The sequence below is a fragment of the Salvelinus alpinus genome, chromosome 4 (assembly GCF_045679555.1).
Source record: "Salvelinus alpinus chromosome 4, SLU_Salpinus.1, whole genome shotgun sequence".
Classification (NCBI taxonomy): Eukaryota; Metazoa; Chordata; class Actinopteri; order Salmoniformes; family Salmonidae; genus Salvelinus; species Salvelinus alpinus.
Window position 1 is genome coordinate 70806691 of NC_092089.1, and position 27605 is coordinate 70834295.

The 27605-nt window shown below is 44.7% G+C and overlaps 1 protein-coding gene across 1 annotated transcript in view; it reads right to left on the reverse strand.

Annotated features, from left to right (window-relative positions):
* LOC139574316 (neuronal acetylcholine receptor subunit alpha-7-like) overlaps positions 1–27605 on the reverse strand; it is an 89428-nt gene that overhangs the window by 9455 nt on the left and 52368 nt on the right. Inside the window, exons 4-8 of the mRNA XM_071398787.1 lie at positions 24318–24362; positions 19237–19346; positions 8510–8757; positions 7021–7215; positions 6387–6473 (exon numbers count right to left, since the gene is read on the reverse strand). Coding sequence (XP_071254888.1) covers positions 6387–6473; positions 7021–7215; positions 8510–8757; positions 19237–19346; positions 24318–24362 — 685 coding nt within the window. The remainder of the gene's footprint in view (positions 1–6386; positions 6474–7020; positions 7216–8509; positions 8758–19236; positions 19347–24317; positions 24363–27605) is intronic.

Here is a 27605-nt window from a genome sequence, read left to right on the forward strand (position 1 = left end):
CGAAACAGGCCGTTCATAAATGCAGAGCATTATCATGTTCCTCAATTAATTCAGCCCATTTCAGCAGTAGGCTGAACACAGAGCGCGCTCAGGGCACCCGGAGCACACAACGAGTATAGCGTTGTCGAATTATACAAATTTTGTAACGGCAGTCAAACAAAAGTCAAAGGACCAAAGTTGCTAAGCTTTCGAGATAACATACTTCAACGAATGACAAAATATCTCCTATATTTGGCAAAACCTAGTTGATGATTATACAGATAGATATCTACAGATAGATAGATATACAGGTAGAGTCCATGGTAGAGTCCATGCCCACGAGTAATTGAGGCTGTTCTGAGGGCAAGGGGGGGAGGGGTGGAACTCAATATTAGGAAGGTGTTCCTAATGTTTTGTATACTCAGTGTAGTTTAAATATCAAGGTATCTTAAAGGGGGACTAGCTGCTCTATGTAAAGCTGAAGGATTACAGATTCCGCGATATAAATCTTAGTGGTGTGAAGTACTTAAGTAAAAATACTTGAAAGTACTACTTAAGTCGTTTTTTGGGGTACCTGTACTTTACTTTACTATTTATATTTTTGAAAACTTTTACTTTTACTTCACCACATTCCTAAAGAAAATGCTGTACTTTTTCCTCCATACACTTACCCTGACACCCAAAAGTACTCGTTACATTTTGATTGCTTAGCAGGACAGGAAAATGGTCTAATTCACACACTTATCAAGAGAACATCCCTGGTCATCCCTACTGCCTCTGACCTAGCGGACTCACTAAACCCACATGCTTAGTTTGTAAATGATGTCTGAGTGTTGGAACGTGCCCCTGGCTATCAGTAAATAAACAAAAAAACAAGAAAATGGTGTCGTATGGTTTGCTTAATATAAGGAATTTAATACTTTTACTTTTACTTTTGATACTTAAGTATATTTTAGCAATTACATTTACTTTTGATACTTAAGTATATTTAAAACCAAATACTTTTTGACTTTTACTCAAGTAGGAATTTTACTGGGTGACTTTCACTTTTACTTGAGTCATTTTCTATTAAGGTATCTTTACTTTTACTCAAGTATGACAATTGGGCACTTTTTCCACCACTGAGAAATGTAAAGGTCATTTGCGATTGAGCCGACATATGCAGCGTCTACCATGAATGCAGTCTCCGTGAATGCAGTCTCCGTGAATGCAGTCTCCTTATACTGTTTGCTGATCACACATTCCCTACCGAAGCTCTCATATGGGCACCAAGTACGAGACAGCGCAGACAAGCCCGGGAAATGTTACAGCGGTATTTTGACATGCATAGGCGAGAGATGTGCTTTGATAATTCAACCTATGGATTACAGAATAGAGTTAGGAAATGTCATGTGAGACAGGAGTCAGGATTTAGGGTTTCAGTGGGATTGGGACTGGATAGGAAAATAGCCTAGGATTTAGGACAGGAGATACCTATGTAGTGAACTGTTCATAGGCCTATCAAATTTGAAGGGTCACAGTGACAGCTCAAAGAGGCTCTGGTTATTTTAGATAAAGGCTTCCATAAAACAACCTGTTTGGATAATGTGCTATTTTATTTTTCGTTAATCTTCTGCTGCGCATGTTGTGTATTTTGTGGAATTGCATTAGTGCCACATTGGAGAATATTAGCACCGCATCCCGGGATCCCGGTTTCCCGTGTTAATCCCTAGGAAGGAGTATTGAAGAAGAGGAGGAAATGGAGAAGACAGAGGAAGAGTATGGTGAAGAGGAGGAGGAAGAGGAGGAAAATACTGAAGTAGAACAAAAATTAAGATGATAAGTACGAGAAAGAGGAGGTCGAGACAGGAGAAGAGTGGGATTCTAATTAGGAGGAAGAGTTGGATGAAGAAACCAGATAGGAGCACTGCCAGAGGGTGTAATCCAGCAGAGTGGAGGTGGGAAGTGCAGAGATGACCCTACATAGTGCTGACTAACACTGCCCTTTCACTTATAATTCTACACAGCCCATGCCCATCTGAGCCTGTCAGCATCTTCACACACACACACACACACACACACACACACACACACACACACACACACACACACACACACACACACACGAAAATGAGATGAAGCAGAGACAGAGAGACGAGAGACAAGAGAGAGAGAGATGAGAGAGAGACGAGAGATGAGAGTGATGAGAGACGAGAGAGACATACGAGAGAGACGATAGAGACGAGAGAGAGAGAGAGAGACGAGAGACAGAGACGAGAGAGACGAGAGAGAGATGAGATATGAGAGCGAGACGAGAGAGAGAGAGAGAGATGAGAGATGAGAGATGAGAGAAAGACGAGAGAGAGAGAGACAGAGACGAGAGAGAGACGAGAGAGAGAGAGACAGAGACGAGAGAGAGACGAGAGACGAGAGCGATGAGAGAGACAAGAGAGACATACGAGAGAGACGATAGAGACGAGAGAGAGAGAGACGAGAGACAAAAACGAGAGAGAGAGACGAGAGAGAGATGAGATATGAGAGAGAGACGAGAGAGAGAGATGAGATATGAGAGAGAGACGAGAGAGAGAGAGAGACAGAGACGAGAGAGAGAGAGACGAGAGAGAGAGAGAGAGACAGAGACGAGAGAGAGACGAGAGACGAGAGCGATGAGAGAGACGAGAGAGACATACGAGAGAGACGATAGAGACGAGAGAGAGAGAGGGAGACGAGAGACAGAGACGAGAGAGAGAGAGAGACGAGAGAGAGATGAGATATGAGAGAGAGACGAGAGAGAGAGATGAGATATGAGAGAGAGACGAGAGAGTGAGATGAGAGACAGACACACACACACACTCCTCCCAGGCCTCCACTCCATGAAAGTGATGTGATGGGCTGAACTTGTGAGCACTATCATGAGTGTCTCATCACAGCAGCGGAAGCCTTTAAACTTCTCTCTCTCAGAACGTTACCCACTAAAGGTTACTCATCTCACGCCATCCATCCATTTATCAATCCTGCCTTCTGTTCTGCTCGTCTTCCTCTCCTCACAGGGAGCCTGGCTTGTCACGACCCACTAATAATGTTGCCAGTATCATCCTCAATGTCAGCCTGTTCCGACACCACCCTGCTCAAACATGACATTAGGGTATTGAGACTGACATTAAAGACATGTACAGTGAATTTGGAAAGTCATTCATAGCCCTTGACTTTTTCCACAGCCTCATTTTGAAATGGATTAAATCGTTTTTCCCCCCTCATCAATCAACACACTATACCCCATAATGACAAAGCAAAAATTGTTTTTTGAGAAATATTAGCTAATTTATAAAAATAAAAAATATATATATTTACATAAGTATTTAGACCCTTTACTCAGTACTTTGTTGAAGCACCTTCGGCAGTGATTACAGCCTCGAGTCTTCTTGGATATGACGCTACACGCTTGGCACACCTGTATTTGGGGAGTTTCTCCCATTATTCTCTGCAGATCCTCTCAAGCTCTGTCAGGTTGGATGGAAAGCGTCTCTGCACAGCTATTTTCAGTTCTAGGAGCAGGTTTTCATCAAGGATCTCTCTGTACTTTGCTCCATTCATCTTTCCCTCGATCCTGACTAGTCTCCCAGTCCCTGCCGCTGAAAAACATCCCCACAGCATGATGCTGTCACCACCATGCTTCACTGTAAGGTTGGTGCCAGGTTTTCTCCAGACGTGACGCTTGGCATTCAGGCCAACGAGTTCATTCTTGGTTTCATCAGACTAGAGAATCTTGTTCCTCATGGTCTGAGTGTCCTTTAGGTACCTTTTGGCAAACTCCAAGCGGCTGTGATGTGCCTTTTACTGAGGAGTGTCTTCCGTCTGGCTACTCTACCATAAAGGCCTGATTGGTGGAGTGCTGCAGAGATGGTTGTCCTTCTGAAAGGTTCTCTCATCTCCACAGAGGAACTCTGGAGCTCTGTCAGAGTGACCATCAGGTTCCTGGTCACCCTGACCTAGGCCCTTCTCCCCCGATTGCTCAGTTTGGCTGGGCAGCCAGCTTTAGGAAGAGTCTTGATGGTTCCAAAATTCTTCCATTTAAGAATGATGGAAACCACTGGGTTCTTGGGGACCTTTTTTTGCTACCTTTCTCCAAGTCTGTGCCTCGACACACTTCTGTCTTGGAGCTCTACGTACAATTCCTTCGACATCATGGCTTGGTTTTTGCTCTGACATGCACTGTCAACTGTGGGACCTTACATAGACAAGTGTGTGCCTTTCCAAATCATGTCCAATCAATTGAATTTACCACAGGTGGACAATCAAGTTGTAGAAACATCTCAAGGATGATCAATGGAAACAGGATGCACCTGAGCTCAATTTAGTCTCATAGCAAAGGGTCTGAATACTTATGTAAATAAGGTATTTCTGTTTTTATTTTTTTTATAAATTTGCAAAAATGTCTAAAAACCTGTCTTCGCTTTGTCATTATGGGGTATTGTGTGTAGATTGATGAGGGTAAAAAATTATTTCATCAATTTTAAAATAAGGCTGTAATACACTGCTCAAAAAAATAAAGGGAACACTTAAACAACACAATGTAACTCCAATTCAATCACACTTCTGTGAAATCAAACTGTCCACTTAGGAAGCAATACTGATTGACAATAAATTTCACATGCTGTTGTGCAAATGGAATAGACAAAAGGTGGAAATTATAGGCAATTAGCAAGACACCCCCAATAAAGGAGTGGTTCTGCAGGTGGTGACCACAGACCACTTCTCAGTTCCTATGCTTCCTGGCTGATGTTTTGGTCACTTTTGAATGCTGGCGGTGCTTTCACTCTAGTGGTAGCATGAGACGGAGTCTACAACCCACACAAGTGGCTCAGGTAGTGCAGCTCATATAGGATGGCACATCAATGCGAGCTGTGGCAAGAAGGTTTGCTGTGTCTGTCAGCGTAGTGTCCAAAGCATGGAGGCGCTACCAGGAGACAGGCCAGTACATCAGGAGACGTGGAGGAGGCCGTAGGAGGGCAACAACCCAGCAGCAGGACCGCTACCTCCGCCTTTGTGCAAGGAGGAGCAGGAGGAGCACTGCCAGAGCCCTGTAAAATGACCTCCAGCAGGCCACAAATGTGCATGTGTCTGCTCAAACGGTCAGAAACAGACTCCATGAGGGTGGTATGAGGGCCCGACGTCCACAGGTGGGGGTTGTGCTTACAGCCCAACACCGTGCAGGACGTTTGGCATTTGCCAGAGAACACCAAGATTGGCAAATTCGCCACTGGCGCCCTGTGCTCTTCACAGATGAAAGCAGGTTCACACGCACATGTGACAGACGTGACAGAGTCCGGAGACGCCGTGGAGAACGTTCTGCTGCCTGCAACATCCTCCAGCATGACCGGTTTGGCGGTGGGTCAGTCATGGTGTGGGGTGGCATTTCTTTGGGGGGCCGCACAGCCCTCCATGTGCTCGCCAGAGGTAGCCTGACTGCCATTAGGTACCGAGATGAGATCCTCAGACCCCTTGTGAGACCATATGCTGGTGCGGTTGGCCCTGGGTTCCTCCTAATGCAAGACAATGCTAGACCTCATGTGGCTGGAGTGTGTCAGCAGTTCCTGCAAGAAGAAGGCATTGATGCTATGGACTGGCCCGCCCGTTCCCCAGACCTGAATCCAATTGAGCACATCTGGGACATCATGTCTCGCTCTATCCACCACCGCCACGTTGCACCACAGACTGTCCAGGAGTTGGCGGATGCTTTAGTCCAGGTCTGGGAGGAGATCCCTCAGGAGACCATCCGCCACCTCATCAGGAGCATGCCCATGCGTTGTAGGGAGGTCATACAGGCACGTGGAGGCCACACACACTACTGAGCCTCATTTTGACTTGTTTTAAGGACATTACATCAAAGTTGGATCAGCCTGTAGTGTGGTTTTCCACTTTAATTTTGAGTGTGACTCCAAATCCAGACCTCCATGGGTTGATAAATTTGATTTCCATTGATCATTTTTGTGTGATTTTGTTGTCAGCACATTCAACTATGTAAAGAAAAAAGTATTTAATAAGAATATTTAATTCATTCAGATCTAGGATGTGTTATTTTAGTGTTCCCTTTATTTCTTTGAGCAGTGTATAACAAAATGTGGAAAAAGTCAAGGGGTCTGAATACTTTCCGAATGCACTGTATACAGCTAGTCAAACCAAACCTAGCCAGGCCATGAGAGGATAACAGACTGTACTGACATACACATTAACACAAGGTTTACACACACACACACACACACACACACACACACACACACACACACTCACACTCACACGCACTCTCTCTGGCTTAACATTCACTAACGCACAGCCAATCAAACCAAACCATAAGAGGAAAGAAGATCATGTATAATAAACACGTGCACGTATACACACACACATACACACACACACACAGAACCCACCGATGAGAGGCACAGAGTCTGAGGTGGCAGGCATGATCTCAGCAACCAGTAGCATGAAGACCGTTAGAGAGAGCAGGACTGTGATACCTGGAGAGAGAGAGAGAGAGAGAGAGAGAGAGAGAGAGAGAGAGAGAGAGAGAGAGAGAGAGAGAGAGAGAGAGAGAGAGAGAGAGAGAGAGAGAGAGAGAGAGAGAGAGAGAGAGAGAGAGAGAGAGAGAGAGAGAGAGAGAGAGAGAGAGAGAGAGAGAGAGAGAGAGAGAGAGAGAGAGAGAGAGAGTCATCTGAAATTATTCGTTACGTTACGCTAGTGATCAGTTATAACCTCTTGGCTAAACCAATTTGTTACACTGGTGGTTTCTCTGACATGTCCGAGGCAAGTTACCAATTGGAAGCAATTACAGTTAACTGCTCCCCCTTTGATATCTATTAATCAAGCCTAATATCCCTGACCGAATTTCAGGAAGGAGAGGATTCCAGAATGTGTGTTCAGACGTTCCCATCTGAACACAGCAGGAAGATAACCCATCATCCCAAGACATCCATCAATCAACCCAAATAATACACACGTTTGGTATGGATAGAATTCCATAATGGACGGACTTTCCAAGACGGCTTCCCAGCGTTCCTTCCTTACCCAGGGAGATCTTCTCTCCAGAGTCGGCGGGCAGCAGGAAGACCAGCAGGGCCAGGCCAGAGATGAGGACACAGGGGATGAGAAGGTTGAGACCGTAGTAGAGGGTTCGTCTTCGCATGGTGACCGTGAAGGTGACGTCAGGGTAGGGCTCCTTACAGCAGTCATAGTACAGCTCATTACGCTTGGCTGGGACTCCTAGGAGACACACACACACGCACACACACGATGAAACACTGTTAGGGGTAATTCCAAATCAATGCATTTACATTGATTCATCGATGACCTGTTCACATGTTCTTTGACATACACACACACACACACACACACACACACACACACACACACACGAGTAGGAACCACACACTTCAAAAGACGGTCTTACACACGCCGAAGATCTACACACTCTCAAACACTTGTTCCTCTCACTGTGCAGAGTTTATCAAGTAACATGCCCCCTCTGGCAGTGTGGAGTGAACATGAAATGTAGTCTGACACCCCCCATACCCAGACACCCCCCTCAGGGACCCTCCAATGGCCCAGGTGGGTCACTGGGTCATAACTGGCTGGGGTGACACCCCCACCCCCCCTCCCACAAAACCATTCCCACCTACCTCTGTAGCGATAGAGACATGGACACACTTGCTTGTACAGAGACAGAGGGACAAGCAGATAGATTAAGAGAGACAGGGTAGAGAAAGAGATGGAGACACAGAGAGACATAGAGCCAGAGAGATAGAGAAACACAAGCACATAGCAAAATGCAGTGCTATCTGGCCCTAAATCGACAGTACACCGTGGCTAACTATTTGACCATGGTTACTGATCAAAACCTTAGAAAAACCTTGTACAGGCTCAGTGAGCACAGCCTTGCCATTGAGAAGGGTAGACACAGGAAAACCTGGCTCCCTGTAGAGGAAAGGCTGTGCAACCACTGCACAACAGCAGAACCTGAGACAGAGCTGCATTTCCTGACAAAATGTAAAAAATATAAAACAATTAGAGAGTGTCATTTCCCGAAATTTGAAACCATTATTCAAGGTTTCAAAGACCTCTCTGATGAGAATAGGCTACCCATCCTGTTGGGGGAGGACGCAGAGAGCTGTGGGTTGGCAGCGCACTACATTGCTGCCTGTCATAAGATGAGGGACAGTGTCTGACAGACCAATCAACCTGCACATGTCCTCTACTGTATGCTTATTGTTATTGTTCAATGTATGGTTATTTTGACCCTTGGTTATTGTTGTTACTGTTGTCCCGTTGACAATTTTGATTATTATTATTTTAATATTGTAAATATCCAAAGTAAGCTTTGGCAATATGTACATTGTTACGTCATGCCAATAAAGCAAATGTAATTTAATTGAGACAGTCGAGAGAGAGAGAGAGAGAGAGAGAGAGAGAGAGAGAGAGAGAGAGAGAGAGAGAGAGAGAGAGAGAGAGAGAGAGAGAGAGAGAGAGAGAGAGAGAGAGAGAGAGGGAGAAATCGTACCCACGAGGTCCCACTCCCCGTTGGGTATATAGGTAGACGTGTCCACGTCCAGCATCTGGAGGTCCAGCAGCCAGCCGTTGTGGGTCCAAGAGCCAAACTTCAGGTCACACTTCTGGACGTCGAAGGGGAACCAGCGCACGTCAATATAGCAGGTACTCTTCAGGATGCCCGGGGGGATGTACTGGCAGTAACCTGACGCATTCACCAGCACGTTAGTGTGGAAGGTAGCATCAAACCTTTCATCAGCACTAAAGGGAGAGTGAGGTAGAGAAAGGTAGAGGTAGAGAGAGAGAGAGAGAGAGAGAGAGAGAGAGAGAGAGAGAGAGAGAGAGAGAGAGAGAGAGAGAGAGAGAGAGAGAGAGAGAGAGAGAGAGAGAGAGAGAGAGAGAGAGAGAGAGAGAGAGAGAGAAAGAAAGAAAGAAAGAAAGAAAGAAAGAAAGAAAGAAAGAAAGAAAGAAAGAAAGAAAGAAAGAAAAACATCTTTAACAACCTATAAGACTTCTCAATACATTCATGTCAATATGTAGACAGACACATGTATTTTTCTGATCCTAGTTAGTTCAATGTCAATAATAGGATGGAATTTGGTTATATGTCAATCTTAGTGTACGTATTGCTAAACTTTACTGACTGTAAAGAGCCAGACAAGCGCAGATACATTGCATAAGTGACGCATTAATTATACATATCAGCGAATACAAGGATATATATTGTGTTTAAAGGAGAACAAAAACACGAGAGAGAGAAAGAGAAAGAGAGAATCTGAAGTCAAGTCAAATGTCTACTGATGATATGGTGCTTCTGTCACGAACCAAGGAGGGCCTACAGCAGCACCTAGATCTTCTGCACAGACCTGGGCCCTGACAGTAAATCTCAGGAAGACCAAAATAATGGTGTTCCCAAAAAGGTCCAGTCGCCAGGACCACAAATACAAATTCCATCCAGACACCGTTGCCCTAGAGCATACAAAAACTATACATACCTTGGCCTAAACATCAGCGCCACAGGTAACTTCCACAAAGCTGTGAACGATCGGAGAGACAAGGCAAGAAGGCCCTTCTATGCCATCAAAAGGAACATAAAATTCAACATATCAATTAGGTTCTGGCTAAAAAGACTTGAATCAGTTATAGAACCCATTGCCCTTTACGGTTGGGTGAGGTCTGGGTCAGCTCACCAACCAAGAATTCACAAAATGGGACAAACACCAAATTGAGACTCGGCAAAAATATCCTCCGTATACAACAAAAAACAACAAATAAAGCATGCAGAGCAGAATTAGGCTGATACCCGGTAATTATCCAAATCTAGAAAAGAGCAGTTAAATTTTACAACCACCTAAAAGGAAGCGATTCACATACCTTCCATAACAAAGCCATCACCTACAGAGAGATCCCTAAGCAAGCTGGTCCTGGGGCTCTGTTCACAAACACAAACAGGCCTCACAGAGCCCCAGGACAGCAACACAATTAGACCCAACCAAATCACGAGAAAACAAAAAGCTAATTACTTGACACATAGGAAAGAATTCACAAAAAAACTGAGCAAACTAGAATGCTATTAGGCCCTAAACAGAGAGTACACAGGATATTGTAAATATACCTGACCACTGTGACTGACCCAAACTTAAGAAAAGCTTTGACTATATATAGTCTCAGTGAGCATAACCTTGCTATTAAGAAAGGCCACCATAGGCAGAACTGGCTCTCAAGAGAAGACAAGCTATGTGCACACTGCCCACAAAATGATGTAGAAACTGAGCTGCACTTCTTAACCTCCTGCCAAATGTATGACCATTTTAGAGACACATTTTTCCCTCAGATTACACAGACCCGCAAAGAATTTGAAAACAAACCCAATTTTGATAAACTCCCATATCTACTGGGTGAAATACCAGTGTTCAATCACAGCAGCAAGATTTGTGACCTGTTGCCACAAGAAAAGGGAAACCGGTGAAGAACAAACATCATCGTAAATACAACACGTTTATTTATTTTCGCTTTTGTACTTTAACCATTTGCACATCGTTACAACACTATATATACATAATATGACATTTGAAATGTCTTTATTCTTTTGGAACTTCTGTAAGTGTAATGTTTACTGTTAATTTTGATTGTTTATTATCTACTTCACTTGCTTTGGCAATGTTAACATATGTTTCCCATGCCAATAAAGCCCCTTGAACTGAATTGAATTGAGAGCGAGTGAGTGTGAGAGAGAGAGAGAGAGAGAGAGAGCAAATGAGTCATTTTACCTGTTTATAGATAGCATGATAAAAGACAAGCCGCTCTAGAGCAACGGGTGGTGTGGGGCCGTGTGAGTGTGTGTTTGTGTGTTTTGCATATCAGATACTGTTTTCTACTGTGTGCGGGTGTGTGTGTGCATCTCTCTGCTGCCTCAGCTCAACCTGTCACAGTAATGCTCAGTGAAGCGCTATGCATGGCTAGCTGTGGACCGACCAACCAGCACAGGGCCAGACAGGTGATGCCCAGGTGAGCTGATAATGTCATGAGATGTTAAACATGCAGCGACAGACAGGGAATAAACAAACCACTGTCCTCCTTCATAACTCAGCTGCTTACCTGCTGTGCCTGCAAACGTCTGTTACACTGGGGTGCAAACACACATTTCTATGGTAAAACAAATATATACTCTTTGAGGTCAACTAAAGCCTGAGTTAAAGAGTTAAAGACAGCCAGACAACCTGTCCTGTGCTAACACACACAACCACACACACACAACCACACGAACACACACACACACTCCGTCAGATCATGAGATGAAACCTGACCAGCGTATGCGGGAGGTCCACAGAAACCCTCTCAGTATAATTCTCATTGGTGACGTTCCTCTGCCAATGTTCACCCACCCAAACACGCACGCACACACGCAGGCACACACACACACACACACAGGAGATGTCTGAAGATGTCATCAGACAGAGAGAGTTTCATTGGAGTGATTGCCGATGGGTTTGTGCACTGTGAGTCGTGAACGGTGAGCCCTAACAATCTCCCTACCTCCACCCCTGCCTACCTCCCTCTCTTCAGGCCCAAGAGAACACACTGGATGATGATAGATAAAGAGATTAAACCAGAGAGGAGAGGGATATGTTCCGTAATGATGAGGCATTGTGACACAATGGAGATAATAAGGAAATTATATGATCTACTTGGTCTAGTGGGTCTACTTGGTCTAGAGGGTCTCTAGAGGGTCTAGTGGGTCTACTGGGTCTAGAGGGTCTAGTGGGTCTAGTGGGTCTACTTGGTCTAGTGGGTCTAGAGGGTCTACTGGGTCTAGTGGGTCTACTTGGTCTAGTGGGTCTACTTGGTCTACTGGGTCTAGTGGGTCTACTTGGTCTAGTGGGTCTAGAGGGTCTACTGGGTCTAGTGAGTCTAGTGGGTCTAGACTCTAGAGGGTCTCGTGGGTCTACTTGGTCTAGTCGGTCTAGAGGGTCTAGTGAGTCTAGAGGGTCTACTGGGTCTAGTAGGTCTACTTGGTCTACTGGGTCTAGTGGGTCTACTTGGTCTAGAGGGTCTAGTGGGTCTACTGGGTCTAGTGGGTCTACTTGGTCTAGTGGGTCTAGAGGGTCTATTGGGTCTACTGGGTCTAGAGGGTCTACTTGATCTAGTGGGTCTAGAGGGTCTACTTGGTCTAGTGGTTCTAGTGGGTCGAGAAGGTCTATTGGGTCTAGAGGGGCTACTTGGTCTTGTGGTTCTAGTGGGTCTAGAGGGTCTAGTGGGTCTACTTGGTCTAGTGGGTCTACTTGGTCTAGTGGTTCTAGTGGGTCTAGAGGGTCTAGTGGGTCTAGAGGGTCTACTTGGTCTAGTGGGTCTAGAGGGTCTAATGGGTCTAGTGGGTCTAGAGGGTCTACTGGGTCTAGTGGGTCTACTGGATCTAGTGGGTCTAGTTGGTCTACTAGGTCTAGAGGGTCTACTTGGTCTAGTGGGTCTAGTGGGTCTAGTGGGTCTACTTGGTCTAGTGGGTCTACTTGGTCTAGTGGGTCTAGTGGGTCTACTTGGTCTAGTGGGTCTAGAGGGTCTACTTGGTCTAGTGGGTCTACTGGGTCTAGTGGGTCTAGTGGGTCTAGAGGGTCTACTGGGTCTAGTGGGTCTACTTGGTCTAGTGGGTCTAGTGGGTCTATTGGGTCTACTGGGTCTAGTTGGTCTAGAGGGTCTACTTGGTCTAGTGGTTCTACTGGGTCTAGTGGGTTTAGAGGGTCTAGTGGTTCTACTGGGTCTAGATGGTCGAGAAGGTCTACTGGGTCTACTTGGTCTAGTGGGTCTACTTGGTCTAGAGGGTCTAGTGGTTCTAGTGGGTCTACTGGGTCTAGAGGGTCTAGTGGGTCTACTGGGTCTAGCGGGTCTACTTGGTCTAGTGGGTCTAGTGGGTCTAGAGGGTCTACTGGGTCTAGAGGGTCTAAAGGGTCTACTGGGTCTAGAGGGACTACTGGGTCTAGAGGGTCTACTGCATCTAGTGGGACTACTGGGTCTACTGGGTCTTGTGGGTCTACTTGGTCTAGTGGGTCTAGAGGGTCTAGTGGGTCTACTTGGTCTAGTGGGTCTACTGGGTCTAGTGGGTCTACTGGGTCTACTGGGTCTAGTGGGTCTAGTGGGTCTACTGGGTCTAGAGGGTCTATTGGGTCTAGAGGGTCTACTGGGTCTAGAGGGTCTACTGGGTCTTGTGGGTCTACTTGGTCTAGTGGGTCTAGATGGTCTACTGGGTCTAGTGGGTCTACTTGGTTTACTGGGTCTAGTGTGTCTACTTGGTCTAGAGGGTCTACTGGGTCTAGAGGGTCTACTTGGTCTAGTGGGTCTAGATGGTCTACTGGGTCTAGTGGGTCTAGATGGTCTAGTGGGTCTACTTGGTCTACTGCGTCTAGTGGGTCTACTTGGTCTAGAGGGTCTACTGGGTCTAGAGGATCTGTGGGTTGCAGGCTATCTCATGACTCAACTCACATTGCATACGCTTGTACTGGAAAGGACGATGAGGCTAGTGGTGATGTGGGGGGCTAGGGCTATGGGGATGGTTCTAGGGCTTAGTTCCGACTGGGATTGGGGTTGAAGTTATAGTTGGAGCGATTGGGTGAAGAATCGTAACTCTGTGAATGATCCAGGATCAGATATAATATTCACGCATGCAAACACATAACCACAATGTAACTAGCACAGGTAGCACCAAGCAGCACAGTTCCAGAGACGAAACACACACACACACACACACACACACACACACACACACACACACACACACACACACACACACACACACACACACACACACACACACACACACACACACACACCCACACACACACACACACAGCGGGTCCTATCGGGCAGACCATACCTTCCCCTTTTATCCGTGGTCCATCCCCAACAGTGGAAACCCATTAAGGCACCTGACAGTTCTATTCAGACCCCTATCAACGACCACTTATCCCCCCCGACAACCGCGAGACACCCCAAGCGATAACGTAGCCACGCCTGGGAACACAATCCCCCGGGTTACACACATTCAGCGCGGTGACAAAAGAGTGGCCCGAGCCTTAGAGAGGATTTGCTGATTTATCTATTTTCTCCATCTCTTCTTCCTGTTCGACTCAGTGGATCGAATGATCTACCTTTTCAGAGTTTAGTCATTTATATCTACTTGGTGTGGGTGTGCGATCTGTGCTGGTCGGGCAGGATGAGATGTGAGCACACGCCTGTGTCTGTGTGTGTGCGTGCCTGTAAGAGTGTGTTTGTGTGCAATGTGCACATGTGCGTGCAGGATGAGTGTATCTGTGCTGGCTGGGCAAGGGGAGATGTATGCATGGGCAGGGCTTTATTCAGAGCTCTGCGTTATTGTATCAGCTAGTGCGTAGCCAGAGAGTGCATATACACACTCACACACGTACATGCAATCTGAACACAGAGACACATGCAGAGCACACACCGAGCTCAGAACAGGGCACATCACAAAGCAGAGGAAACAAAACACAAACGACAGAGAACACACACACAATTCACATGAGTCCACTCTCACTCAAACAATAAAAGCACAGACGCATGATAGGACAGGTGATAGGTGATATCCCTGGGAGAGGGGACAGAGAGAGGGGGCAGAGTTCAAATCACACGCACATGGTGGAAAGAGTAAAGTCTTAAACATGTGGGGACAGTGAAAGGGGGCAACGGGCTCTGGCAACACACAGAAACCAGACAAACAATAGAGGTGGTGACAGGTTCCTGCACCAGGGGACGTGACACCTTACTGTCTTCTCTACTCACTCAATGCCTCCTGCTGCACCTCCACTCACGCACGCACGCACGCACACACACACACGCAAAAATGAGATGAAGCAGATCAACTGGGTACCCAAACAGGGAGTGAGAAAGAGAGACGAGAGAGAGACTAGAGAGAGAGAGAGACGAGAGAGAGACGAGAGAGAGACGATAGAGACAAGAGAGATGAGAGAGAGAAACGAGAGACAGTGAGAGAGAGAGAGAGAGAGAGAGAGAGAGAGAGAGAGAGACGAGAGAGAGAGACGAGAGATGAGAGAAAGATACCGGAGAGTGAGACGAGAGGCAGATCGATAGAACCCAATGAAAGACACAGAGAGAAAGCAAGAGAGAAGTCAAATATATGAAGGAAACATCCAACCAGGGCAGAAGAGACAGTCCGTCCAGTCTACCCTGAGAGGAAGAGAGAAGAAGAGAATGTTCCCTGTGTGGGGGGGGGGGGGGGGGGGGTCCAGGGTTCTATCATATCATTCCCCATGTGCCTTCACTGCCCTCAGATCACTAGGATCAGGCATAGACTGTACAGTGAGACCGCCCCAGGGGCCTGATGAGTGGGAGTGGGGACAGAACATATGTCCCTCTCTCTGTCTCTGCATGCCTCTCACACTGAGCATCAGTGTAATGACAACAGACAACGTCTACGTGAGCCTCGGCACCATGTGTTCCCAGTACAAATACACATATAAACCATATTCAGTGCAGAGAAGGAGGGAGGAAGAGAGAGAGTGAAGATCTTACTTGTTTTTTAAACTGAACGTGTCCATTCACAACACTGTCACAGTGACGTCGGTCCTAATTGAGAGTACGATATGCCAAGGCTAGAGAAACGCACACACAGGGGCTTGTGCAGTTGATACACTCTATATTGACAGACAGACGAGAGCGAACACTTCCCAGTCCGTCAGGGAAACCCTGTGGATGGCTGCCTGTCTGTTTAATATGAGATCTGGACAGACAGGCACATTCCCTCAGACAGCATGGGAGACGTGCACACACAGCCACACCAAATTAGAATGGCAATTTGTCAACTCACACCCCTGATATATGATTGTAATAGGCAGCACTGCTCAATGCCCTGTCGTGTAACTGTGTTATAGTATGTCTGGGCTATACGTACACTATAGTTGATTGCTAGTGTATTATTCTGATCTGTACTGTGCTATCCTATGTTCTGTCACCCGGATGTCCATGGTCTGTTCGGTCAGCACAGCAATAAAAACATTGACTTCCTCAATCTAGACACTCTAATGTACGATAAGTAAGCAAGTACTCTTGCTCAGTTGTGCACCGGGGCCTCCCACTCCTCTTTCTATTCTGGTTACAGGCAGTTTGCGCTGTTCTGTGAAGGGAGTAGTACACAGCGTTGTGCGAGATCTTCAGTTTCTTGGCAATTTCTTGCATGGAATAGCCTTCATTTCTCAGAACAAGAGTAGACTGACGAGTTTCAGAAGAAAGTTTTTGTTTCTGGCCATTTTGAGCCTGTAATCGAACCCACAAATGCTGATGCTCCAGATACTCAACTAGTCTAAAGAAGGACAGTTTTATTGCTTCTTTAATCAGAACAACAGTTTTCAGTTGTGCTACCATAATTTGAAAGGGTTTTCTAATGATCAATTAGCCTTTTAAAATTATAAACTTGGATTAGCTAACACAACGTGCCATTGGAACACAGGAGTGATGGTTGCTGATAATGGGCCTCTGTACGCCTATGTAGATATTCCATAAAAAATCTGCCGTTTCCAGCTACGATAGTCATTTACAACATTAACTATGTCTACACTGTATTTCTGATCAATTTGATGTTATTTTAATGGACAACAAATTTGCTTTTCTTTCAAAAACAAGGACATTTCTAAGTGACCGAAACTTTTGAAAGGTGGTGTGTATGTGTCATGTTTGAGTTGTTTTTGTATCATACAGTAATGTATAGCATTTAACACCCCCATGCTATATATTCAGCACATATTCTTTAGGGAAACACATGTTGCTATTCAGGATTCATTCACAACTAACTCAATGCTGCCGACAGTTTACCAATGCAATCAACAATGTTTTGTAGTCTAATCCTGCTATGTGTTGAGTCACAAACAAACAGAAATCAGACGTGTTCAACATCCCTTTCATCCCCCGGCCCTCGGCGGCTGAATACCAGGCAGACTGAGATGTGACAGGATCTTTCAGAGGGGGAATGAATGAAATGGAATGCAGAAAAACAATGCATAATCTGTCACATGTTGTTGATCCTTCTTTTGTGTGTACTTATAAAGCATTCAATAATGAAATGGTCTTTTTAGATCAAAACACTAATGATGTATTAAACTGAGTCAATCACCTCCCATTGAATTACAATAGAAGTGAATAAATGAATATTTACAATCTCTCATCTATGAAGCATACTGATGAGCCTGGGTGCCTCAGCTATATACACTGCTGCCAGACCAGCATGTTATTGGTTGCACATTCATGACGAACGGTTTAATGGTGTGTGTGTCATTAAAGGGTGTTGCTTTGGTGTGTGTGTGTGTGTGTGTGTGTGTGTGTGTGTGTGTGTGTGTGTGTGTGTGTGTGTGTGTGTGTGTGTGTGTGTGTGTGTGTGTGTGTGTGTGTGTGTGTGTGTGTGTGTGTGTGTGTGTGTGTGTGTGTGTGTGTGTGTGTTTGCGTGTGTGTGTGTGTGTGCATGCCGTTTGAGCGCGCGGTGTGTGTGAGTCTCAAAGTACTGTGTTTAGCCGTGCATGGGTGTGTGTCAATGGTGCATATCATTGCAGGAGACTGTAAATGTAAGGTTCCCATTGGGGCAGCTAAACCTCAGCAGCACTGCTATAAAACTGATTATATTTTGCAGCACCATGATATTAGAAGGTCTACAAGGTTAACCCAGCTCTTACGGTAAAATTCATCAACATCTGTGATGTTTACTTCAAAATGACCCAAACCAATGACCCTAACCATCATTTAACTTTTATAGTGTCATAAATGTATGCACACCAAAAATACTAGAAGCATGTTCATTTTATATGAAGAATATAATATGATAGAATAGCATAGAACAGGATAGAATAGAATATAATAGAATACAACATACTATAATAGAATAGAACAGGATATAATATAATAGAACATAATAGAATATAACATAATAGAATAGAATAGAACAGGATAGAATAGAACGTAATATAATAGAACATAATAGAATAGAATAGAACAGGATAGAAAAGAATGTAATATAATAGAACATAATATAATAGGACAGAACAGGACAGAATATAACGTAATATAATAGAATATAATAGAATAGAATAGAATAGAACAGGATAGAATATAACGTAATATAATAGAACATAATAGAATAGAACAGAACATGATAGAATAGAACATAATAGAATAGAACATAATAGAATAGAACAGAACAGGATAGAATAGAACATAATAGAATAGAACAGGATAGAATAGAACATAATAGAATAGAATAGAACAGAAAAGGATAGAATATAACATAATAGAATATAACATAATAGAATATAACATAATAGAATAGAATAGAATAGAACAGAACAGGATATAATAGAATAGGCACCTTTTACAGGAATGAGAAGGAAATCTCCTGCACTAGTTACCCTTTTGGACAAAGCGAGGCAGGGAGAGGGGGGAAGCAGGTTAGGTAAAGAGAGGCGTGAGAGGTTAGGAGAGGAGTAATCCCTATTCTAAATCCAGCAGGGCTTTTAAAATCAGGATGAAATACTTTTTGTTTTTTCTCCTTAATCCTGTGATCCTGTGATGCTGTGGTGTGTGTGTGGTGATTAAATGCATGGAGATTGTAATTATGTGTCTCTACCTCACTCTACCTCTACCTCATGCATTTCTCTTTCTCACTTGTCTAACCAGTGCATTTGCTTGTGTTCTGCCCTACATAGCTAAGTGAAGAGGGGTAGATACAATCTCTGTAAATTTGCCACTAACAGGAGGGGGGGGTGATGAAGGGAGAGATGAGACAAGACGACACAAACCCCACGTGAATCCCAAACACTGTGCACGTCTAAAAACATGCTTACCCAACTGCCTTTCAATGCTAACACGTGCGCGCACACACACACACACACACACACACAATCTGAGGGAGTTCTGCACTAAACACGTCTGTAAACATATTTCCTATTCAAACCCTGTCCCTCCAGGCAGGGTGATGCCAGATCACAGACGCTCCGATGCTGTTGGTTTATAGACAATGTCAGCTCGAAATTCATCCCAAGAAAGGATCAATCATAAATGACTGCATCACAAAGTTGTCATTTAACAGGGGATGGACGTTCCACCTCTTGTAAAGCGAGAGCTCATCTGTAGAAGGGGAGGATCATGGCAGGAGATCAGGATGATGGGAGGAGAGGGGGGTTGTGGGAGGAGAGAGGAGGATGATGGGAGCAGAGGAGGAATGTGGGAGCTCACCTGTTGTAGAGGAGGATGTCAGGGGTCCAGATCTGGCTGGAGGGGAAACGTAGGTTCTGAACCCCAGGGTATTTCTCTGGGTTCCAGCTCAGGTACACATCAGTCCAGTACTGAGGACAGAACACAGAGACACATCAGTCCAGTACTAAGGACAGAACACAGAGACACATCAGTCCAGTACTGAGAACAGAACACAGAAACACATCAGTCCAGTACTGAGGACAGAACACAGAAACACATCAGTTCACTACTGAGGACAGAACACAGAGACACATCAGTCCACACTGAGGACAGAACACAGAGAGACACATATTCAGGTCCACCTGTACCTGAATACCTGAGACCCTGAGAATTCGTAATGATCTCACGAGTCTAGGTTGGATCTGATTTGATTCTAACCGGTCTCGTTGTGTATGTGTAATTATAACTGATTTGCCAGTAAGAGCCCGTACAGACGGGCCTGCTGCAGTAGAAAGAAAGAAGTATAGAATTTTGCTGCTGCTCAGGCTTTTCACAAGATTGGCACGTATAGCTTGTTGTTGTTGTTGTCAGCCAAACACAAACCATCAAAGAGGCACTGCAGTCATCGAGCCGCCATGTGTGACAAGCATGTTAGGAGATCAAATGGAAGATAGAATTAAAATGACGGAATTCAAAGTTAAAGTGAGAAGGATAGGCTACAACGACCAAGAGCCAACATGTAGGCTGCCACTGTATTATCCGAATAGAGTCGAGTCGTTGTTGTAGAAAGACAGGGAAAAGCGCAGTAGCCTATATGCCTAGCTAATGAGCTAGCTAGCTTAACATGCTTATTTTCTCGGTTTGATGCAGTTAAGACAGGAACTATATAATCAGCTAGAAGTTAGCCTTTCTAGGACACACGTTCCGCTAGCGGAACCCTCGACAACATTCCGCTGAGAAGGCAGCGCAGGAAATTCAATTATTATTTTTTTTTTTAAATATGTAACTTTCACACATTAACAAGTCCAATACAGCAGATGAAAGATAAACATCTTGTCAATCTACCCATCGTGTCCGATTTAAAAAATGCTTTACAGCGAAAACACAACATATGATTAAGTTAGATCACCACCAAGTCCAAAAAACACACAGCCATTTTCCCAGCCAAAGATAGGAGTCACAAAAACCAGAAATAGAGATAAAATGAATCACTAACCTTTGATGATCTTCATCAGATGACACTCATAGGACATCATGTTACACATAACATGTATGTTTTGTTCGATGCATATTTATATCCAAAAGTCTCAGTTTACATTGGCGCCATGTTCAGAAATGAATTTCTTCTCTCTGTTCTTGGCCTGTCTGCTCCTCCCCCATCTTCTCCGCGCAAAGCAAGCAGGGCCGTTGCCCTACCACCTCAAGACAGACATGGTGTGTACACATGCTGCTTCAGAGCAGACAAGCATGCGTCAAAACTTTGTTCATTTCCACAGTCTCTTGTTCATATTCACTTCTAAATGTCCAAACTCACCAAAAATGACATTTGGTAGCTCCTACCTATTCATGTATAACTTTATGAGCTGGATTGCCCATCTTTGCAATTAGTTTATTTTCATTTGCGCTCGTTAGCATATTTAGCTAGCAGCCTCCATGGAAATTCACTATTACCTTTGCTAATTTTGTTAGCATTCTGGTAACAGATGCCCAATAATCTTCATAGATTTCTTTGCCGCCCCCTTGTGTACTAAGCCGGTAATACCGTAAATCCTGGAATGAGAGAAGGGCGGTATGACAATATGAACATCTGGAAACCGCCCAAGCCTAGGAGCTCAATACAGAAGTGGTCCGATGAAGCAGATACTAAACTACAGGACTGTTTCGCTAGCACTGGAATATGTTCCGAGACTCATACGATGGCATTGAGGAGTTTACCACATCAGTCTCCGGCTTCATTAATAAGTGCATCGACAACGTCATCCCCACAGTGACCGTACATATCCCAACCAGAAGCCATGGATTAAAAGGCAACATCCGCACTGAGCTAAAGAGCTGCCACTTTCAAGGAGCGGGACACTAATCCGGACACTTATAACAAATCCTTCTATGCTTGCTTCGAGGCAAGCAACACTGAACAATGCATGAGAGCACCAGCTGTTCCCGAATGACTGTGTGATCACGCTCGCCTTAGCCGATGTGAGTACGAACTTTAAACAGGTTAACATTCACAAGGCAGCAGGGCCAGACGGATTACCAGGACGCGTACTCAGAGCATGCACTGACCAGCTGTCAGGTGTCTTCACTGACATTTTAAACCTCTCCCTGGCCCAGTCTGTAATATCTACGTGTTTCAAGTAGACCACCATAGTCCATGTGCCCAAGAAACCTGTGCAAAGTAACCTGTCTAAATGATTATCACCCAAGATCACTCTCATCTGTAGCCATGAAATACATTGAAAGGCTGGTCATGGCTCACATCAACACCATCATCCCAGACACCCTGGACCCACTCCAATTTGCATACCGCCCCAACAGCTCCACAGATGATGCAATCTCTATTGCACTCTACACAGCCCTTTCCCACTTGGACAAAAGGAACATCAGAGGGAGCACCCCCCCTATCCACATCAACGGGACCGCAGTGGAGGTGAAAAACTTCCAAGTTCCTCGGCGTACATATCACTGACAAACTGAAATGGTCCACTCACACAGACAGTGTGGTGAAGAAGGCGCAACCGCGGGCTGTATCACCTCCTGGTACGGCAACTACACTGCCCGCAACCGCAAGGCTCTCTAGAGGGCGGTGCGGTCTGCCCAATGCATCACCGGGGGCAAACTACCTGCCCTCCAGGACACCTACAGCAACTCCCTCCACTTTTCAACTCCCTCCAAAGATTTTCTATGGGCATGAGATCTGGAGACTGGCTAGGCCACTCCAGGACCTTGAAATGCTTCTTACGAAGCCACTCCTTCATTGCCCGGGCGGTGTGTTTGGGATCATTGTCATGCTGAAAGACCCAGCCACGTTTCATCTCCAATGCCCTTGCTGATGGAAGGAGGTTTTCACTCAAAATCTCACAATACATGGCCCCATTCATTCTTTCCTTTACACGGATCAGTCGTCCTGGTCCCTTTCAGAAAAACAGCCCCAAAGCATGATGTTTTCACCCCCATGCTTCACAGTAGGTATGGTGTTCTATGGATGCAACTCAGCATTCTTTGTCCTCCAAACACGACGAGTTGAGTTTTTACCAAAAAGTTCTATTTTGGTTTCATCTGACCATATGACATTCTCCCAATCTTCTTCTGGATCATCCAAATGCTCTCTAGCAAACTTCAGACGGGCCTGGACATGTACTGGCTTAAGCAGGGTGACACGTCTGGCACTGCAGGATTTGAGTCCCTGGTGGCGTAGTGTGTTACTGATGGTAGGCTTTGTTACTTTGGTCCCAGCTCTCTGCAGGTCATTCACTAGGTCCCCCCCGTGTGGTTCTGGGATTTTTGCTCACCGTTCTTGTGATCATTTTGACCCCACGGGGTGAGATCTTGCATGGAGCCCCAGATCGAGGGAGATTATCAGTGGTCTTGTATGTCTTCCATTTCCTAATAATTGCTCCCACAGTTGATTTCTTCAAACCAAGCTGCTTACCTATTGCAGTTACAGTCTTCCCAGCCTGGTGCAGGTCTACAATTTTGTTTCTGGTGTCCTTTGACAGCTCTTTGGTCTTGGCCATAGTGAAGTTTGGAGTGTGACTGTTTGAGGTTGTGGAAAGGTGTCTTTTATACTGATAACAAGTTCAAACAGGTGCCATTAATACAGGTAACGAGTGGAGGACAGAGGAGCCTCTTAAAGAAGAAGTAACAGGTCTGTGAGAGCCAGAAATCTTGCTTGTTTGTAGGTGACCAAATACTTATTTTCCACCATAATTTGCAAATAAATTCATTAAAAATCCTACAATGTGATTTTCTGGATTTTTTTTCTCATTTTGTCTGTCATAGTTGAAGTGTACCTATGATGCAAATTACAGGCCTCTCTCATCTTTTTAAGTGGGAGAACTTGCACAATTGGTGGCTGACTAAATACTTTTTTGCCCCACTGTACATAGACTAGAAATTACTGGACACTTTAATAATGGAACACTAGTCATTTTAATAATGTGTACATATTTTGCATTACTCTTCTCATATGTATATACTGTATTCTATCCTATTCTACTGTGTCTTAGTCTATGCCGCTCTGACACTCCATTCCTTTACTTTAGATTTGTGTGTATTGCTTGTATTGTTGTGAAATTGTTAGATATTACTTGTTAGATCTTACTGCACTGTCGGAGCTAGAAACACAAGCATTTCACTACACCCGCAATAACATATGCTAAACATGTGTATGTGGCAAATAAAATGAGATTTTATTTTATTTGATTACCTATTTAAGAATGCTGTTCAGTGACTACAGCTCAGCATTCAACACTGACCGCAAGGCACTACAAAGGGTAGTGCGCACAGCCCAATACATCACTGGGGCCAAGCTCCCTTCCATCCAAGACCTCTATACCAGGCGGTGTCAGCGTTAAGTTTAGAGGGAGGCCCTGAAAATTGTCAAAGACTCCTGCCACCAAAGGCATAGACTGTTCTCTCTGCTACCACACCACAAGCGGTACTGATGCACCAAGTCTAGAACCTGGACCCTGAACAGCTTCTACCCCCAAGTCATAAGACTGCTAAATAGTTAGTTAAATAGTTACCCGGACTATCGGCATTGACCCTTTTTGCACTAACTTTTTTGACTCATCACATACACTGCTGCTAGTGTTTACTATCTGTCACTATTTTCCTAGTTATATGTATCTACCACATTTACCTCGTACACCTGCACATCGACTGGTACCAGTGTATACAGCCATGTTAACATTAGTTATTGTGTATCTATTATTATATATATTTTCCGTATTTTACTTTTCTATTCTTTCTCTCTGCATTGTTGGGAAGGGCCCGTAAGCATTTCACTGTTAGTCCACACCTGTTGTTTACAAAGCATGTGACGAATACAATTGTACAATTTTATGCATGAGAAAATAATAGGTAATTGTGTGTCATTCAGTCCTCAACCATTTACTCACCAGCTGTAGCCATGCATTGGTCATCAAGACCTGGTTCTTCTCATCCTGATGAAAGACAGAAGGTAAGAACAATTCAATTCAATGGCTACAACAGGACGTCATTACAGTAAACAGAAAAGGGTAAGGTTTTGATGATTGTCTGCTTTTGGTTTGGCATGGGTACAAAACAACTGGACTGTGAAACCTCGCATTTATGTAACCACAGTGTTTTATACGCACTGGGTTCAGTGGAGGCACGTATCATATAGTCGGCGCCTCGTTTCAATCTTAAACAACAAGCCCCATGAACCTAAACAACACAGCAGAGAGACAGACCTCAGACTGCTTGATCTGAGTAAATAAGTGATTAGCCAGATATAAGTTTCCTCCTATGTTGTTCTTTCTCTCTCTCACTCTCTCTCTCTACAGGACGTCTCTTAGTCTATCTCAGTTTTGTCGGTTTCTGCCTCTCTTCCACTCTATCAATCACTAACACTCACTTCTAAAACGTAGGGCTGAGAGTGGAGGCTATGTGACAATATATTCCATCAAATGACCCCGATGATGAAGACAGTGCCATTCTTTCTAAAGGGAATGTGTACTTGTGTGTGTAGCGACAGCTTGCAGATCCCCCTCTCCTCAATGTGTGTGTTCTGATCCTGCAGTAATTGTGTCTGACTAGCAGATGGGAGCGGGCTTGGTGGGTGTTGAAGGCTGTTAGGGTCAAATTTATGAAGAGAAAATATCAACCCTCCACCAACTCAAGGTCACCGACTGTACAGCCCTGCATCGCTCAGCTGTGAGGGTCACTGGACATCCCAGGTGGCTGGTTGCAACATCACTCCCTTTCTATTATGAGCCGTCCTCCCCTCAGCAGCCTCCTGTGCTGGATATGGCATCCCTTACCATGGGAACCTCCCAACCACACAAACACACGCAAATTCACTGTCTTCCTCATTAGTCCAATAGAAAGTTTCACAAAAAATGGAAGTCACATCTTTGAAATTTCAGACATAGGCACTTTAAACAATATTTCCCATCTGAATGTTTTAAGATTGTTATCATATCATTATCCCTTCAAGATGAACTCCAGGATCTTAAGCACAACAAATTCTTAAAGGTAAATTCCACCACTTTTCAACCTCATATTCATCATCTCCAGCACCAAACCAGTGTCTAGATATGTGAAAACAACGTGTTTCTATGATCTACGGTTAAAAAGATAAGAAAGGTCCTAAAAGGTCCTCTCTGTGACATCACACCGTAGTATTAAAAGTTTAAAAAGCATGATGAGATGTCATCGGGTAGAACTTTTTTACTTTTTACAACACGTAGAAATGCGCTGTTTCCCATACGTTGACAATGGTATAATGCTGAAGATAATGAAAATGTGGTGGAGTTTCCCTTTAATATATTGCACAAATTGGATTTGTAGCATATCACACAAATTGCAAAATTCGTATCTTATCACACGAAATGGATGACGTAATACACAAAAAATGGGAATCAGTTTTAGCTCGTGAGCACCACTTTCAAACTACTGGCTGAAATTATACAACAGTTCCAGAGTGTCGCTTTAAGTCTAACAACGTGTCTGGGCTGGTGTCTGATGCTTGTCTAATTGGAGTCTATGGGGAGCCAGAAGCCAATCAAAACTAACTGGCTCCCCGACACAAGCAGGAAATAGACACCCACAGATTGGAATTTAATTTGCAATATAATTAGCTAGCACAATGTAGAAAACTATTAACAAGACTTTGTGGAATGTGAAAAGTAATTCTCACTCTCTCCCGCTCTCTCTCATTTCTCTCTCTCCCACAAACAAACACAAACACCACAGCCCATCAAATGCAGCATTATCTTAAGTGCCAAAGTATAAATAGCATAAAAGAGTGTTTCCCCCCCCCTTACTGCCCTTTGCACTCCCTGTAATCATACTCACAAGAAATGACTTGCAGCAACAACATCAATGTGTGATGTATTCAGTGTGTGTGAGTGAGTGTGTCAGGGGGGAATGGGGACCTGACCTAAAATGTTGTCTTCGCAAAGGTAGTAAATAAACGATTAACTCCACAGTTAGCAAATCACCAACTTACAGTATCCTGGCTAATATCCACTGTGCTATGCTAACAGAAGCAGGCTCTGAGAACATTTGGACTATGTTAAGCTTATACTCTATCTGCTAGGTTAATACAAGCTGTGTCGCTAACAATTGAAGCCTAGCTTGTTGGTTTGCAGTGGCATGACCTAATCAATGACCATCGTGTCAGAAAGGCTAAATTGACTTTGCTAATCAGCTACTGTAATACCAGTTTATGACTGTTGATCTAGAGACATTACTGACAGTGATTAAACCATTACACCTAATCAAGCAGTCCTGTTATTGTCTCAAAGCTGTATACAGTGAACCATGTGTAGAGCTGTGCTGTAGCTATGGCGACAGGTAGGCTAGTTTGAAAGGTAAAATATGACGTGTTGACACCAGGGAGATTTCATGCTTAAAGTAGCTATTCCTTTGAAATTTCCCCAAAATCATGTGGCGCATTCTCCTCTACTCGTTGTTTTTATGCATCAAATCAAATCATCATCCAGAAGGTCAAAGTTGGGCCACATTCAGTGTTCAACATGACTGAAAAACTAACTAAAGACGTCTCTGCATGATGCACCACCCACACACACACACACACACACACACACACACACACACACACACACACACACACACACACACACACACACACACACACACACACACACACACACACACACACACATCAATACACACATTAACAACACACACACACCCATGCCCAGTGGAGCGTTGGCAGCTGTGCTCGTCCCGTTAACCAATCACGTTAAATCATGCATTGAGCCTTTCCCAGACAGGACCCATGGGCCCCCCTCACCATCTGAGTCTCACTGCCCTGCCCTGAGTCACAACACTGGACCAGACCCCAACTAGACTAGACCCCAGGACTGGACCAGACCTCAACGAGATCTGACCAACTGACTGGACCAGACCTCAACTAGACCTGACCAACAGACTGGACCAGACCCCAACTAGACTAGACCCCAGGACTGGACCAGACCTCAACGAGACCTGACCAACAGACTGGACCAGACCTCAACGAGACCTGACAAACTGACTGGACCAGACCTCAACTAGACCTGACCAACAGACTGGACCAGACCTCAACTAGACCTGACCAACAGACTGGACCAGACCTCAACTAGACTAGACCCCAGGACTGGACCAGACCTCAACGAGACCTGACCAACTGACTGGACCAAACCTCAACTAGACTAGAC